At 39.6% G+C, this 15985-nt stretch overlaps 1 protein-coding gene across 4 annotated transcripts; it reads right to left on the bottom strand.

Moving 5' to 3' along the window:
- Nucleotides 1–847: 847 nt before the first annotated feature.
- Nucleotides 848–15603, bottom strand: Ino80 (chromatin-remodeling ATPase INO80). 4 transcript variants are annotated; one of them, XM_018023148.2, is made up of 27 exons: nucleotides 15348–15602; nucleotides 14976–15202; nucleotides 14589–14748; nucleotides 14435–14514; nucleotides 14155–14366; nucleotides 13946–14086; nucleotides 13556–13852; nucleotides 13321–13479; nucleotides 13072–13241; nucleotides 12793–13009; nucleotides 12611–12698; nucleotides 12232–12523; nucleotides 11958–12160; nucleotides 11732–11872; nucleotides 11534–11655; nucleotides 11168–11463; nucleotides 10669–11095; nucleotides 10361–10610; nucleotides 10163–10290; nucleotides 10003–10097; nucleotides 9263–9335; nucleotides 8452–8610; nucleotides 8268–8370; nucleotides 7736–7848; nucleotides 7427–7612; nucleotides 7000–7354; nucleotides 848–2683 (listed from the first exon to the last, which is right to left on the bottom strand). In XM_018023148.2, the coding sequence occupies exons 3-27, from the start codon at nucleotides 14720–14722 to the stop codon at nucleotides 2241–2243; spliced, it is 4884 nt and encodes a 1627-aa protein (XP_017878637.1). In that variant the 5' UTR covers nucleotides 14723–14748; nucleotides 14976–15202; nucleotides 15348–15602; the 3' UTR covers nucleotides 848–2240. The 4 variants fall into 4 exon arrangements, with proteins under 4 accessions (XP_017878637.1, XP_017878636.1, XP_017878634.1 ...); XM_018023145.2 differs by having other exon boundaries at nucleotides 2241–2683; nucleotides 13913–14086; nucleotides 15348–15603; XM_018023146.2 differs by lacking the exon at nucleotides 14976–15202 and having other exon boundaries at nucleotides 2241–2683; nucleotides 13913–14086; nucleotides 15348–15603.
- Nucleotides 15604–15985: the final 382 nt, after the last annotated feature.

The raw sequence follows: 15985 nt of genomic DNA on the forward strand, positions 1-15985 counted from the left end.
ATAACTTTTATTTGAAGTATTTTTCGAAATTTTGAGGAAAAAAAAAGAAAAAATCTTGGGATATGTTATACTGAATCACAAGGATACAGTGGCTCTTTAATAAACACGTATAAAGTCCACTTTGCTTTCCGCGTTTTTATTAAGCGACACATTCGTTGATCAGAAGGTACGACAAGTTGTCGTTTTTACAATTCGCTAAGTTTTCTAGACAATATCTGCTTGTAGCGAAGAACATTCGCAAATTCGTATATGCGGGCAATCAATTATATGCATACTCCCGTACACCATCTTTCTCTCATTGCACGGTCTTTCTACCTCATCAATAATCGACATATCGAGAATGTCCTCGGTCAGAACATGCTGGTACTGGAAACTATTTAAAATTTATCGCCTTCGAAACAGCCTCTTACTGCTGAATCGTTGCATTAGTCTGAAGAGGAGAGATGGGCGACATTTCAACGAGTCTTTAAATGAAAATGGAATCGACGTTTTCGTCACCGAACAAAGGGAACACGATCGAGGTCTGTCCCTCCCTTCGTTGCGTTGCATCGAAGAAACAATTTATTTCTCCAGCTGCCACTATTAGTTCCACTCGGTGGCTTCTAGTTTTTCGCGAGGCAAACCTTCCGAAGGGTGTGGATGGCTCGTGCGAATCATCAACCAAGCTCGTCAGTGCTGCTTAAGGTCGTCAAAGTGGAACGTATGAAAGACTGTGATAGTAACGAATCGGAGACTTGATACGGGAAGGTAATATATTTACATGATTAATAAAAGTTGCTCAATTATAGATACAAATTGTGACCTGATAATTAATGCAATAAGGGTTTGAGATAAAAGAGGAACACGATTAGCGATCATTGGAATCATTATTTATTGCTAATATAAATACCATTCTCTTACAAATCCAATCGACGAAATGGCGGTCTATAAACTCGCATAAAAAATACATATCGCCTAACCGAATATGGCGACGGAACAATCCTACGGCATTCGATAAATTGTAATATGTCCGAAAAGAAATAGAGCGAGAGGGTTAAAACGAAACAGGAGAAAGAAAAATCAATGAAGAACGTATTTACGTATACAAAGTCTTCTTTTTCAAAGAATTCTTTGAACCAACCGGTTGGACGACTCATTGAAAGGGGACAGAAGAGGAATAAAAAAAGAAGGAAAGATATATGAACTTTTACTACCGTTTCTTTATCCATTGCTCGTTTTTTTATGAGTTATAAATTTCGCGCTATGTTTCAAATTCATACAAATGTTTCTGTGCACATGAGTTAATCAATTACTCAATACAATTTCAAAGCTGTCCACGGTTTTTGCCTAACTTTTTAAGGAGCTACCATGGCAAGATTTTTGATCGTGATTTGATCGACTTTCGTCCACTTGCGTTCGTCAATGATTATTTTATACAATTTCATTTTTCTACTCTCTTCAATCTTTTTGGCTAATGTTTGTTTGCCTCGCGGTTCAAATTCGCTTGTCTCTAATCCAGCTAGCTTGAACTTGTTCTATATTTAAGTACCTAATTAACGAGCGGCGCGATTAATTTGTACAATTTGTCTAAACGATAATGACGCACGCGTTTTATGATTTCAAAAGCTAACTTCATGTCTTGTGTTTGTTCTTCCTTAAGAGAATGTAATTAATTCTTATCAATTTATTAAATATCGACAAGTTAGCTTAATTTTTATACATACTTTACATGTACGACTCGAGATAACAATCGTCAGTCGTTCTACGCGTGCTTGGTAAAAATATCCTTCTAACATTCGCTCGTGAAGTGAAGTATCGTGCCTTGAAATCGCGCAAAGCTTAGAAATCACTTCCAGATTGACCATTGTGCCAGCTAACGGATATTGAATGTGACTAAACGCGAGCTAAACCTCATTCACAAGTAGCGAACATCGATGAACGAACATAGAGTACCTTTAAGGACCTTCATTGCACTATTTCAAACTATAACTTGTTCAGGTCTGTTACTGTTAATCAAGACAAGATATGTTCGAAGAAAAAGCAACAAAGCAATGATTGCTATCTCGTTTGCTCGTTTTGTATCATTGGTCTTTTCCAAATAATCGAGCAAAACGTTCGACGCTCTCTTGAAATTACGACAGAATGTACAATTGTAAACGAATCGATTAATTGGTAAATTAGCTAAAAAGAAATCTCGCTTCAACAAACTTTGTTCAGGAATCTCCCTGGAGTATCACTCGAAGGAACTCTCCCTCTGAAAGCTAGGACGATCCCCGCGGTTGTTGCTGCTTCTGTTGTTGCTGCGTATAAAACCCGAAGGGTCTCGACTCTCCTGTCGAGGGAGGACACGAGGGGGTCGCCGCGGTATTCACAGAGGGAGAGGAGGCGGCGGCGATCGACGGACCGGATGATCCCGAGGCTCGCTGCACCACATTTTTCTGTTGATTCACAGTGGCGATCGTTTGCTGCGACCTCAATGGAACCGGAAGTGGTCGTTGGACTTTTCTGCCATGATGGTGACCAGGCGTACGATACCCTTGATGACCAGGACCCGTCGGCCTTAACCGAGGACGACCCGGACCCCTTCGAATTGCTGGCGTTCCTCCTCTGCCCGGCAGGGGACCCAGTGTTCCAACCGGACCCATCGGACCTACCGAACTGGGACCGTCGCCTTCCGCTGGTCCGCCAGAAATTCCTTGAACTCCTGTAACGTTAGCGATCCTCCGATCTTTTACCTTATCCATTAACTGACTTCTGTATCCATTAATTAGAAGTCAAGAAATCGATACATTGGGAATTTTACGCATTTGTATAAAAATTCAATCTGGAATAAGGAATACATGCAACGTGCCGGCTATCAAAAATATAATACAAGGAATTTTAATCGAGATTTTATTTTTTAAATTGGCATCGCAAACGTTTCGTTGTGCATAAAAGTGCGCAGTCTGATCATAACTTATGCATTGAACTTGTTACTGCGAAGAGAATACTTGAAGAGTTATTTGTGATTGTCAAAAGGGAATCGCGCGTACGAGACGATAGGCGTCGAGATAACGAATTTCGCGAGGCTTCTGCAACTTTTCATGATTATAATGGCAGATGCAGGCTACGACGAGGGGTCCCTTCTATTTTACGTGAAGTGGTCTGACCAGTTAATCGGTTATTCACCGGTACTGAGCCGCGGCGTGGAACGAAGACAAACTCCCCGTTGGATCGTGCCATGGCATCTATTCAGCTGATCGTAAGCGTAGGAGCCGGAGCCACGAGGACGAGCAACGAGAGAGGGAACGGGGGACAGGAGGTAGGAGAATTTAATGAGATAGCGAGGGAGAAAAATCCTGGAGGAGGAGGAGGATGAGTGACAGGGTCGGAGGTCAGTAGCCGAGCAAGGATGTACGAGAGGACCTTTCCTTTCTTCTTTTACAGCGACAGAGCAGTTCGATGTTACGGACATTTGCCAAACTTTCTGATTTCATTCTTTTATATCTATACAACTCTGTATTCTTGGATCTTTTCAATTTCATTTTGCGTACAGTATCGATAAACGTAGTGCAAAATGTATACCAAATAATACGTGCCATTTTGATTTATTACTTATGGGATACATACGTAAAGTATGTACATGGCGTTGTCAAATTTAATATATACTGATATTTTTTCATTCCCTCCTTCCACTTCCTTTTCTTCCACTGCACAAGTCGTCGACATTCCTTGGCACGTTCTCGGTCCTTTCAGGAGGTACTTGTCAGCCACCTCGCCGAAGAAGAGGGAGGAAGTTAAAGTGGCCACTCGACGACAAAGGAAGAAACAGGGTTGGGAAAGTTCAAGGGGAACCCGTTTTCTCGTTATCACGTACGCGCGATTTCCCCGAGTTTTTCGTACGCGCGGTTCCACCAAGATTTTCGAGGAGATTCTTGTACGCGCGAAGGAGTTCCTTCGTTTGACAAAGGGTGTCCTGAATCGAAACGCTGACACGAGAGAGATTCGCAGACTGCCGAGCAATTTGCAAATGTTGAGACTGTGGATCTGGAGAAGTGTTCAAAATTCACCCTATTGCTTGCTTTATTAAAACATAAAGAAACGTTTAAACTCCGGAAGGAGCAGTGTCAACGAAACCTGATTGAATTAATATCCGGCTCGAAGGGAAACGAAAAAGGGGGGCAGGCAATGAGCGGCGAGGGGGACGGCTAAAGTATTTTCGCGTATCGAAGGTCCGCGTGGGTGAGATCCCAGCCGGGAGATAGAGAAGCAAGCGCGTATAAAGAAAGAAGAGGATTCTCGAGAAGTTTCGAGGTAGCTGGAAGGGGCGAATGGAACGCGAGGATCCGCAGAATGCCGACCGTCCGGCTGGCAATATCCTTGCCCGTCCTATCTTCCCGCATTATCCTGCCGTATCTCAGCCCGTACAACACACAGCCGAACTCCTACCCCATACCCGACCTCCCGGTTTTCGTCCTTTGCCACGGCGCGCGGCCTCTTTCACGGTGTTCTCTCTCGCCTCCGGCCAGAAAATTATTGCATTTTAAAGCGGAGACAATGAAATAGCTCCTCGCCGGTATCCCCGATTAAACGACCCTCGTTCCTCGCTCCCAACCAGGATAATGAATCGCACGATTCTCGTTATCGTAAAGGTTCATTTATACTATCGACGAACCGTGAACGACTCGACCGGAATGAAAGTAGTATCGAAGCACGCATTAATTATGTTTTATCATTATTTCTATTTATTTGCTAGTTTGCTGTTAATAATGTGGACGCCAAACGAGGCGTGAACGAGCTCTACGATAGTATAAATGAACCTAACTACGGATAGATTGACCTTTTTGGTTCCCTATAAGAGTTGTACACGAAGTTCTGGATGATAAATACTGACGATCGGATTGATTGATAGTGATTAGTAGTAAAAATATCTACGGATTCGAAAAAAAGTTCGGAGCAAATTACAAGCAATGGAAATAGATTTGTCCTAAGTTTACAGTGTCACGAAGGAAGCAGGAAGTTTATAAATGTATAGAGGTTGTCTCTCATCCACTTGAACTGGTTGAAGTTACTTTCCGTTACATGACACGGAAATACGATGGAGCCAATGCGGACGAACGAAATGACACGGTGCGGTACCATGAGGTACGGCACGAATCCAGCGAAATTCAACCCCTCCGAGCCCCGTTTCATCCCGGCGCCAGGGCCACGGTTACCGAAATTATGCAAATGATATCCAAACGCGTTACAGTTCGAACGGTGCACTACGATTTGAACAGCGATATTCAATTTCGTTGTACAAGTGGTACGAGAAATCTTTGTTGGGGAGGAATTGATATCATAGGGATAGCATTTTAGAAATGCAGATTGGGAGAACATCTCGGAGACGGGAGATGGCAATCATATTGTTGGCTTTCACGAACGCATCGACCATATGTCCCCTAAAATACATTTCAAACAGAATACTTCTCCACTTTCCAATTTTCAATAAAACGAGAACTAACAAAAATGGAATATGCACTGTTACTTTTACAAAGTACAGCAAGTACCTACATATATTTCATTCTATAAATCGACATTAAAAACGTTTTATTTTGCATATAAATCCGCAGTCTGATGATTAAAACTATTTAATTTATCAAAGATCATCGAAATCCATAGGATGATCAGCGAATCGAATAGTGGAGAAAAACAAACGAGAGAATGAAAAGGGGGCAGGAAACTAACGAAGTGATAGTCGAAAATGGAAAGGGAAGAAAGGAGAGGGGTTGAGCGAGTTCCAAAAACCTAAGAAGAGCATCATCGATCGCAGCTGTCGCGTTCGCTCCGCACCTGCTATTGTCCGCTCGCCTTCCAGTCGACGACAAGTGCGAGAGAGAAACGACCCCTTTCCTTTCCGTATATGTAACAAGCACGAAATACAAGCGCGTACGTACGGTAGGCGAGCGAGCTCGCGCGCGTTGCCCGCGTAAACTTCAGTCCACGTGTCATGAACGTTGCGTGAGGGCCTCCTACTCTTTTTCGGTGAGAACCTCTTCCAATTCTCGTTTTCTTACCCGCTCATCTCTTTTACCCTTTGCTTGAAAGTCGTTTATATACCTATGCATCATACGCAACAGAACGCGTTGCGCGACGATAGCACCGTGAACTTATTGTTCTCCACAACTGGGGTGATGCTCCACGAATTATACAATTCCCTCGGAATGAAAGATAATACTTATGACAATCACTGAAGTCATATCTAGTACTTGTTAATTTTATTTTATCTCCTGTTAATATAAATGGCATTTCAAAGAACAATAAGCATAAGGGAACCATAATATATCAAAGGAACGAAGATACTCGTACGGTGGTCCCAAAAGATGTGAGGCAGGGTACTTGAAAATCGCAAGTGAAACAGTGAGTCACAAATGGGGGTAGGGGGTGAATATCTCGAAGGGTAAACCGCGTACCCTCTCAGGAAGTGCGCCAACTGTTCGTCGCAACACTTGCGCGCACACGTAACCGCGAGGGAATTTCGATGGATCCACGTCAGCGGCCCATTGGGCGTTTTTCTTTTTGCGCGGAGAGATCCCCTGAGAACGTGCCAAACGGTGCAATAGGAGCAAATAGGGACTCGGTTCTGGATCTATGAAAGAGTCCAGCCGGGATTAACCGCATGTCAATTCCGAGGGTGCGTCACGAAAAGTCATTTTCATCTGACCCCAGCAAAGCTTCCCTCTTAATCCTCTTAACCATATCGAATCATCCGTTTTTCAACGATCTAAGCTAGGCTTTCGAGTGAGAATTTTCTACTCAAAGACAGATGGGAATCTAAACGAACTGAATACTCTTTCGAGATACGGTAGCAGTATATATTGAATATTAATTTAACTCTGCATTTGCATGCAAAGCAAGAGTTTAAATATTCATCGGTGAACATCGTTATTAATAATCCATTCGTTGGACTAGATTCGATCACTCGTAACGATAGGATCCATTTCTCCGGACATCCTTGACACACTTTCGATGCTAATAAATGTACAAAGACAATGTACTTACCGTGCTGTAGAACTTGGTCATTGGATGCACCGCTACTGTTCGGAGATAAAGACGTTGGCGATTGAGGATCGTTTCCAACACCTTTGGATGGCGGGTGAAGCATAAGAAGACCCCTACCCTTCCCTCCGATGGGTCCTCCTCTGCGAGAACCACGCGGCCTGCCCCTTTTGCTAGTACCGCGAATCGTAGGTCTCATTCGAACGCTACTTCCGCTGCTAAAAGATACATGATGATCCAAACGATTCACTTTTCCGGAATCACCGAATGGCCCCATTCGTGATTGCCGGGTATCGCCCGAAGATGTTCCGATCGGACCATCGACGTCAACGACCAAGCCATCGTTGCTCGTTTCATCCTAAACAGATAACATTCATTTCCTGATTTCCTGTCGTTTATGTGAATTTTTAAGCTATACTTATACACGTACCTCTGACTTGACAGGACTCGTTGGCACACTGTAATCATCCGTATTATCGATTATCTGTTGATGATTGTTAACTTGATGAGATTGAATGCCGCCAGTGGCTTGGCCGATTTCATTAGAGTTCGAGTGAGCACCGTCGCCAATCTTGTCACTGATCGCATCAGCTAGACAAGGCTTCTTTGCGTCACCCTAACAATTACACAAAGATAAAAATTAATTTCGTATGTCAGGAATAAAACTTATCATTGATTAATAACGGAGCAGCATGAAAGAAAAAACAGATAGCGGCGACTCGAAGGGCGCCGGACTCACCTTAGCCGGAAGCGCGGTTAACTTCCTCTTCCGGTCTCTCTCCTTGTGGTATAGGTTCGACTCAAGTCGGGCATCCTCCGCGTGCTGTTTTCTCTCCTCGCTCCGTTGGCTGTCTGAAATATACGGACGCGGGCTTGTATACGGGGACGTTCGTTACTTCTTTTCTTATTATTATTCGTTATTAGGGCATTAGCATAGCCTAACGAGCATAATGTAATTGCGTCCATATTCTTTCCTTCCCTTTCATCTCTCTTTCTCCCTTCCTCTTTTTTTCTTCTCGCTCAATGCATTTGCACGAGTCCCGGCACAAGAATACAACCGAAATCACGCTTCAGTGAACAAAAATGCGGTACAGAGTTCTCTATTTGCATTTCGAACTTTCATTCAACGAGATTATCGAATTACTTTGTTTTATAATCCTGTGTTACACATTTTGTTAATTCCATTTGAACAAACAGATTTGTATACGTTGCGACTCGAGTATTGATTAATTAATTAGCGGTTCGAATTTTAATAACGTTTAAACACTTACATTTCGCTTCGATTTCTTCGTCGTCTAACAAAAGGGAAACGACTTCCTTCGGCTTCAGAGTATCTGGTTTGAAATTTCCGCCGCTAATCACCATACGTTGTATCTGTAAACGGATAATAAATTATTTCTTCCACGTTCAAAAACTAAATAATTAGAAGTACATTTTTAAATTAATATAATCTACCTCGCTTTTCTCTCGAGCACGTTGCAGTATTCTTTCCTCGATAGTTCCTTTGCAAATTAATCGATAGACCGTAACTTGCTTCGTCTGACCGAGTCTATGAGCACGATCCATAGCTTGTTGATCCACCGTAGGGTTCCAATCACTATCATAAAAAATTACCTGTAAAGCAGAATATTTTTCTTTATTAGAATTAAACTACCAAGTAAGAAAGCCTATTGCTTCGCAATATTATGTTTAAATTTGAAAAGAATGCATCGTATTTGTGCATCAAGTTCTAAATAGGACCACCCGTTCCACTTGATATTCGAACGAGGGCATATGCAAATAGCTTTAAATACATTCACACTGCAGTCTGCATTCGTGCACTATTTGTACGTAACAAATCACAATTTCGGCAATGCAGACGAACGACCGTGACCAAAAAATCTTATCGATTCCACCATTACTTCGTGGTATAATTTTTTATATAATTGTGGGCCACTGGGTATCTTTTATTACTTCGCTGATAAATCTACAACATTGTTCTACGTATACTTTTATATGCAAAGCGATAGAGATCGGGCACGCTGTTAAATCGATGACAAACAAAGTTGACATCGAGATTAAACGGCTGCGCTTAAAAAAGACGCAATCGCGACTTCTCACGCTATGCTCTGTCGTTTCCGATCAATTATGATGATTTCCTGACTTGTCGAGCTCGGCTTGTCAAAAGAAAAGAAAACAAAAGGCGAAACCCCCTCAGGCATCGTGAAATCGTAAGACGAATACGTACAAGGTACGGGCTGATAAAACACAGGATAAGATTACTAACCGTGTCTGCGGCAGTGAGGTTTATTCCCAGGCCACCGGCTCGGGTACTTAGGAGAAAGACGAATATGTCCGCCCTGAAACATGAAGCAGCCTCGTGTAGATCAAACAGTACGCACGACGCGTTTTTATATGTAAATTAATTCGGTATGCTGGTGGTGCACTTAGACGATTTCCAATACGAAATGCGCTACTCGAATTAATTTCATTGTCTACATGAGTTTGGAAATCCGTTTACATTTTTTATTTAGCTCAATAAATGTAAAAAAGAAACGATGACTTGGATCGCTAAAACCAATCTGCTTTTTTTTAACTTTTTTTAAAATCTGATAAATAATGTATTTCAAACGAAATACGTTAGAATATAATGGCATGGGGTAAAAACGACGATCTCATGATTATTAGAATCATGTATTCATGGCGGGTAGCCAAAGCCGCAGCTGTCTACGAGAAAGGGTCGATTCGCCAATTAATTCGCGTGTTAGTTATGCGCGAGTGGACGAACGAACGACATGCTAAGAAGCCGCGCTTTAAACATGCAACACGATGTGTGGCTGATACATATTCTAAACAGTGACGGTAAAGAATTCATTCGTTTGTTAATGATCTATTCTCATTAAATTAGAGGACGACGCTGGTTTAGATTAAGAGATATCAAAATTATGAACCAGTAATTGGACGCGAAATATTTACGCGGCTCCTACCGTGAATCAGATCTGAAATTCTGCATTACAAATTAGTCACCTCTTTTGAAAATCCGCTACCATATCTCGTCGATCTGAGATTTTCGAAGAACCGTCTAGTCTCATGAATGTGTGCTTCCTGTGATACATATATTCCTGTAAATGGAGATATTATGTAAAATCTTGTAGTAATTATATCATCGACGATTCAAATTAATTACCTCTAACAGATCAATCATTTTTGTCATCTGAGAGTAGATAAGCACTCGATGACCTTGTTCTTTCAGACGGCGCAGGAGACTGTCCAATACGGAAAGCTTTCCGGCATCCGTTACTAATGTTTGCTTGTCTACAACGAAAGAGAATATTCTTTAAAATAAATATGACACCATTTAATTGGCACCGTGGTAGATACTTACCTGGCACTATGATATTTGACCATCCGTTTATAGGAGTGCATGCAGATATTCCACCTTGAGGCTCGACCGAGAACGTAACCGTAGTCTGTCCTATACGAGTCTTGAAGTTGTCTTGCGACAACGAAAGAGCTCGTTCGCAACCAAGCCAAACAAGTTGCTGGCCGAACTTTCCGCCACACTCTTCGTGTATTCTCCACGCGCACGCCGCGGAACTATTACTAACGTATAATTTTCGAGGACTAGCTTGTACCTGCAAGTTATTCATTATATTATCATATTTTTATCTACCGCATTAATCTGATAGCAACCTTAGGGTAACTATCGCAGATAAATGATGGAATGGTGGTCTGTTGACAATATCGCATTATCGGTGGCCTTGGATGATGAGGATGTTCCGGTAACAGCGTCACCTTCGATTCTTCTTGATCAGCTTTGGTAGAAGGGAGCACCCTCTTTAACGATTGACTGGCAGCCTTTTTACTACTACGCAAGATTCGATGTGCGACAGTCTCGGGCATTGAATGCATGATGTGAGTCGTATGCGTATATACAGGTTCTCCTTCAATGATGTTTCTCGTGAATATTAAGTCCTGCAGTGATCGCGACGAAGAGTCGATCTTTTCGGGTAAAAGAAACATTTGATTCACAGATATTTCTTTCCTCTCGTCAACATTCCAGTCCTCCCAATATCGCTTCATTCTCATTCTTCTCCCCATTACTGTCGCAAGACACAGTCTAAACATATAATAACCATTTTGGTGAATAATAAAATATTATAATATAATATAAAATATAATAATTTCGTACCTGAATAAAATACCGACGATAAATATGTTACTGATTTCCATAGGAGACAAGTTAATAAATCTACTAAAGGAAAAGATATTTTGAGACAAACTGGCGTTGTCATCGTGAAGGGTTCGATGTATATGTTCAGTAGCAAATATAAACAGCTTATTATACAACAAATGATCTTTAGATGGCAACGCAAGATGCATGAGTCCATCTATATATAATAGTGCAGGCATTTCGTAACATTCAGTATGCATGAAGAACGGAGATTTAGCATCCCTACGCTCGAAAAGCTCTGGATGATTGCAAACCTAAAATCAATAATATCGAGATTGATGTAGTAAGGCATGCATGATGTATTTTACATTTAATATTCATTACCTTCCGGAATTGCATGACTAGATTCATCAGGTTCGATGTAAAATTTTTATCGTTAGTTGCCGTGTCACCACCACCCACCGTATAATGCAGTAAGTCTTCTATTCTAATCTTCTGCTTTAATGCTATTAAGGAAGTTATGTTATCATTTTTTGAACGTAATATAAATAAATTGATTACGTAAGAATACTAGATTCATACCTGAATAAAGTAACTTTTGACGTGTAGTGAGAGGACAATACACCATCACTTCTATCTTATCGGACAATTCATTTTCTACATCTTTCTTTATTCTACGCAACATAAAGGGTTTCAAAATCATGTGCAACCTCGATAAATGTTCTAGAAGTAAAAGAGAAATATAAGAAATTTACAATACTGATTTAAAAAAAAGATTAATAAAGTAACTGAAGTAGAAGTATATTACTTTCATCGATTCCGGTTTTATTCTCAGCGTGACTCTCGATATCCTTAGAAAACCATTCATTGAATTCATCGTGAGAGTCGAATAAAGTTGGCATTATAAAATGCAATAAGGCCCATAATTCTGCCATGCTGTTTTGAATTGGAGTACCGCTAAGTAACAGTCTGTTACGACAGCTAAATCCAAGCAACAATTTCCATCTCATACTGTAAAAGGAAAGCAAATTATTTAGTTTCGAATGCCATATAGTGTAACAAACAGTCTAATAAGCACGAACCTGCTGGTGCTTTTTATAGCTTGTGCTTCGTCTAAGATCATGTATTGCCATTTTATTCTATTGAAGTACTTATAATCGGTAATAACTAATTGATAGCTGGTTATCACTACGTGAAATGAAGCTTCTTTCGTGTGCAAATCTTTAGTGTCCCAGAATTGTCTCAATATTTTACGTTCTTGTGGATTGCCCCAGTAGGGAACTACTTTAAACATTGGTACAAAGCGTGCCATTTCTTGCTGCCAATTGTGCAACGTCGAAGCCGGTGATATAATTAAAAAAGGTCCCCATACAGCTGAAAAATACAATGACACAAATGAGTTAAATTGTAGTACACGATTTTGAAAGATCGCAGTATAATAACATTAATTGAAAAACTCACAATATCTTTCAGCGATGTGACACAAAAAGGCTATAGATTGCACAGTTTTCCCCAAGCCCATTTCATCCGCCAGAATTCCACTAATACCCTAAACAGGATATAGAAAATTAGTTCATATAAATATATCGTGTACGAAAATTCTATTAGCTTATGCAATATAACAACTTGGTGGATGTACCAACCTGGTCATATAAATTGGCTAACCAATTCATTCCTTTTAACTGATATCCCTTAAGATTTCCTTTAAAGATCGAAGGTTGAGGGTGTTCCAAATTCTCCGGTGTATCACTAAGCCGTAACTCTTGAGACGCAGCAGCTGTGTCGAATTGTTTCGTTCGAGCTTTCTCATTATCGAATGCTTCGGTTGCATTTTTCTTGGCTTTTTGTTTCATAGATTCACTGTTGAAAGAATAACTTATAAATATATTAATTTCTAACATATCACATTATCTCAAATTTACCTATCGTAATCATCAATTCCAACAAGTCGTGGATTTTTTTCTTCATCTAACTGATTCAAAATTCTCAATTGTTCTTCAGGAGAAGCTTTCCCTAATTTCCTGGACATAAAGTGAGCATAAAGTTCAGTTTGTGTAATGAGAAAATTCAATTTCCTTTGCTGTCTTTTCGCCTAAATTTATGAAACAAAGTAAATAAATTTCAAAATCAAATTTTATATTAGGAACACGACAAATTACGAAGTTAATTACCTCAATAAGCTCCACATCCATTTTCCGCTGCTCTTCAGCTTCTTTTTCCAATCTTCTTCTTGTTTCACGTTCGACTCGATCGTAACGTTTCCAATAAGACTGCATTTCTCTCGTGAGGCGTTTAGCTCTCCATATCGTTTCCTTCATGTTCTTCTGCGACTATAAAATAAATAGAACAACTGATTCAAGCAATCTTTAAACAAATCCAAGTAACGATAGATATAATAATACTTACTTGCATAGCCTTTTGTCTCCAATATTTCATACAATGTTGTGCTACTTTTTTACAACTAATTAACATTTCTTTATGATTATTGGTTTTTGCTCTTTGTACTTTTCCCAATTCTTTTTTGGACATCATGACCCAAATCTTTCGTCTCCTCATTGCCATCACCTCAGGACTCTTGTTGTTATGCTTTTTTCTTGTCCGTTGACGAGGTTGATGACGCATTAATGCTTCTAACTCGGCTTCATCTAATTCTTCTTCTCTAGGAATCGAACGATTCCATTCCTCGTCCGGATAGTCTCCTTCCTGCAATATTTATGATAACACTTTATTCATGAAATATGCACTCATTTTTATTTTACGTACAGGATAATCCTCCAATGGCCTATGACGCGGTACCTTTTCCTTCTTTATCTTCATAACTTTCTTTTCTGGTTTCTTTTCCTTTTTCTTTTTATTTCCTACTATCAATTTCTGATGTTCTAAAAATCTATCGTAATTGGACAATAAACCAGCGCTATAATATTGGTACTGAATGTTCTGAAAATATGCATTTTCATTACTATAGGTAATATATTCTGTCAGTCTTGAATCAAATACTAATGTACCTCTGGTTTTTGATAGAATTTTGCCTGATATTTCTTCCTAAGTATGTGAAACTTTAGCATTTCCTGAAAATCTTCCTCTGTAATAGGACCATCTGTATCAGATCCTGAAGCTGAACTATCCGATGATTCACTTAATAGAATATCCTGCAACCAACGTCGTTCCTCCCCCACAGTTGACATGTTGTAAAGTCTTAGCTTATTAATTCTGTCCTCTATGAAATCAACAGTGAGCAACAATTAACAATGTAAAGTACGCAAAATGTTAAAACTATTTACAGACCTTCTTTTCTTATCACTACATTATCAAGATAATTGTCTGATCCCTCAGATGATTCTGATGATACAGACTTGTCATCCTCGCTATAAACAATTTATGAATAGTAGTTTTCATCTATAATCACAGGATTATAGAATTAGTACTTCATTAAAACTACCTGGCTGGATCTTGAAACAGTTCGTTAATTTGCCTCAAAAAAGGCTGTACATTCAGACTACGCTCCAATCTTTGCAAATGCAAAGGAGCAGCCATTTCTGCTTCCAACCTCATTGTAGATATCCTATCTGTCATTACCAGTTTATATGCAATTCAACAACCTAGAATAAGAAGTTCGTTATCAATTATAGATATTTGAAGCCTATATTAACATAGAAAATTGATCTCTGTCATGTCTTCTGAGATGTAGTGTATGTAACAAGTTCTAATACAAAAGAACAATTCTTACAGGGTACAAGCTTTATTCAATAAGCAAGTCATCTAAAATAGCAATAATAAGTAGGCTTGCTGTCAAGAATACAAATACTTTATCAGTAATAGTACAAACCTAATATGACTCTGTGATCATTTGACATTTCAGTAAATATATTGAATAATGATTCTTGTGTAGCATGTTACATGACTGGTGACAAAATTTTTTATGTACTTCATACATAAACATATAACGAAATAAAACGTCTATCTTGCTGTTTGCGTAATTAGTAAAGCATACAAGGATTTTGCTTCTTCTACTGCATTGCCACTATGATTTTAAGATTGTTTATTTCGTGTTTCCTGTAACGAGCAATGCATGTTAAAGGCTAGTAACCGCCCGATGGAATCGTGTGTAATCAATTACATTACATAAGGTGAATGACACGACTGAATCGAGCTTGGTGCGGTTATAATTTCGCAAAATTATTCGATAGTTTTGGATCACCTTCAGTTTGGTTAGAAGTAGCCCCACTTATTTAGCACGTAAGATAGGGTCGATCGTCAGGAAATTATTCCCTTTGTTCACATTGAAATTGGGTGTATCGGTTGGAGGGAAATACATAGCAGAAAGAAGCCTAGAGAACGCAGACATTTGGCGTGCCATAAAACCAGGGCAGGGATAGGGCATATTGTTGGCCACCATTTTTGTTTTCAATAGGTGGCGCAAGCGTAGCCGATGCAGAGTTCCGCGGCTTTACCAACATTTATTGTTCATAAACAAATTTTTTTATTCCAATATATATTATCCACCCAATCTTTTAATTATGCCTCTTGTTCACGACAATTGCTAAATAATTAATACTTTAAACACCAACGACACTAAATGAAGTGTAAGAGGCAGCCAAACGTTTAAAAATTATTAACAATTTTAGAAATGTTAAGATTACATGTATAAACAATTACTATAATGAATAATTATAAGCTTTATCGTTTTAAAGATAGTAAATGCGCAACTTAAATACTATTCGCACATTAAGCTATTTCGCTAGAGAGGGGATGATGCATATTATAAAAAATGCGTTAATAAATGTTGTTTAGCCTAATATATTAAGATTAAATGTGTCACATTATTAATATAGAAAT

The sequence above is a fragment of the Ceratina calcarata genome, unplaced genomic scaffold, assembly GCF_001652005.2.
Source record: "Ceratina calcarata isolate Rehan_Ccalc_2016 unplaced genomic scaffold, ASM165200v1 scaffold297.2, whole genome shotgun sequence".
In the NCBI taxonomy this organism is placed as follows: Eukaryota; Metazoa; Arthropoda; class Insecta; order Hymenoptera; family Apidae; genus Ceratina; species Ceratina calcarata.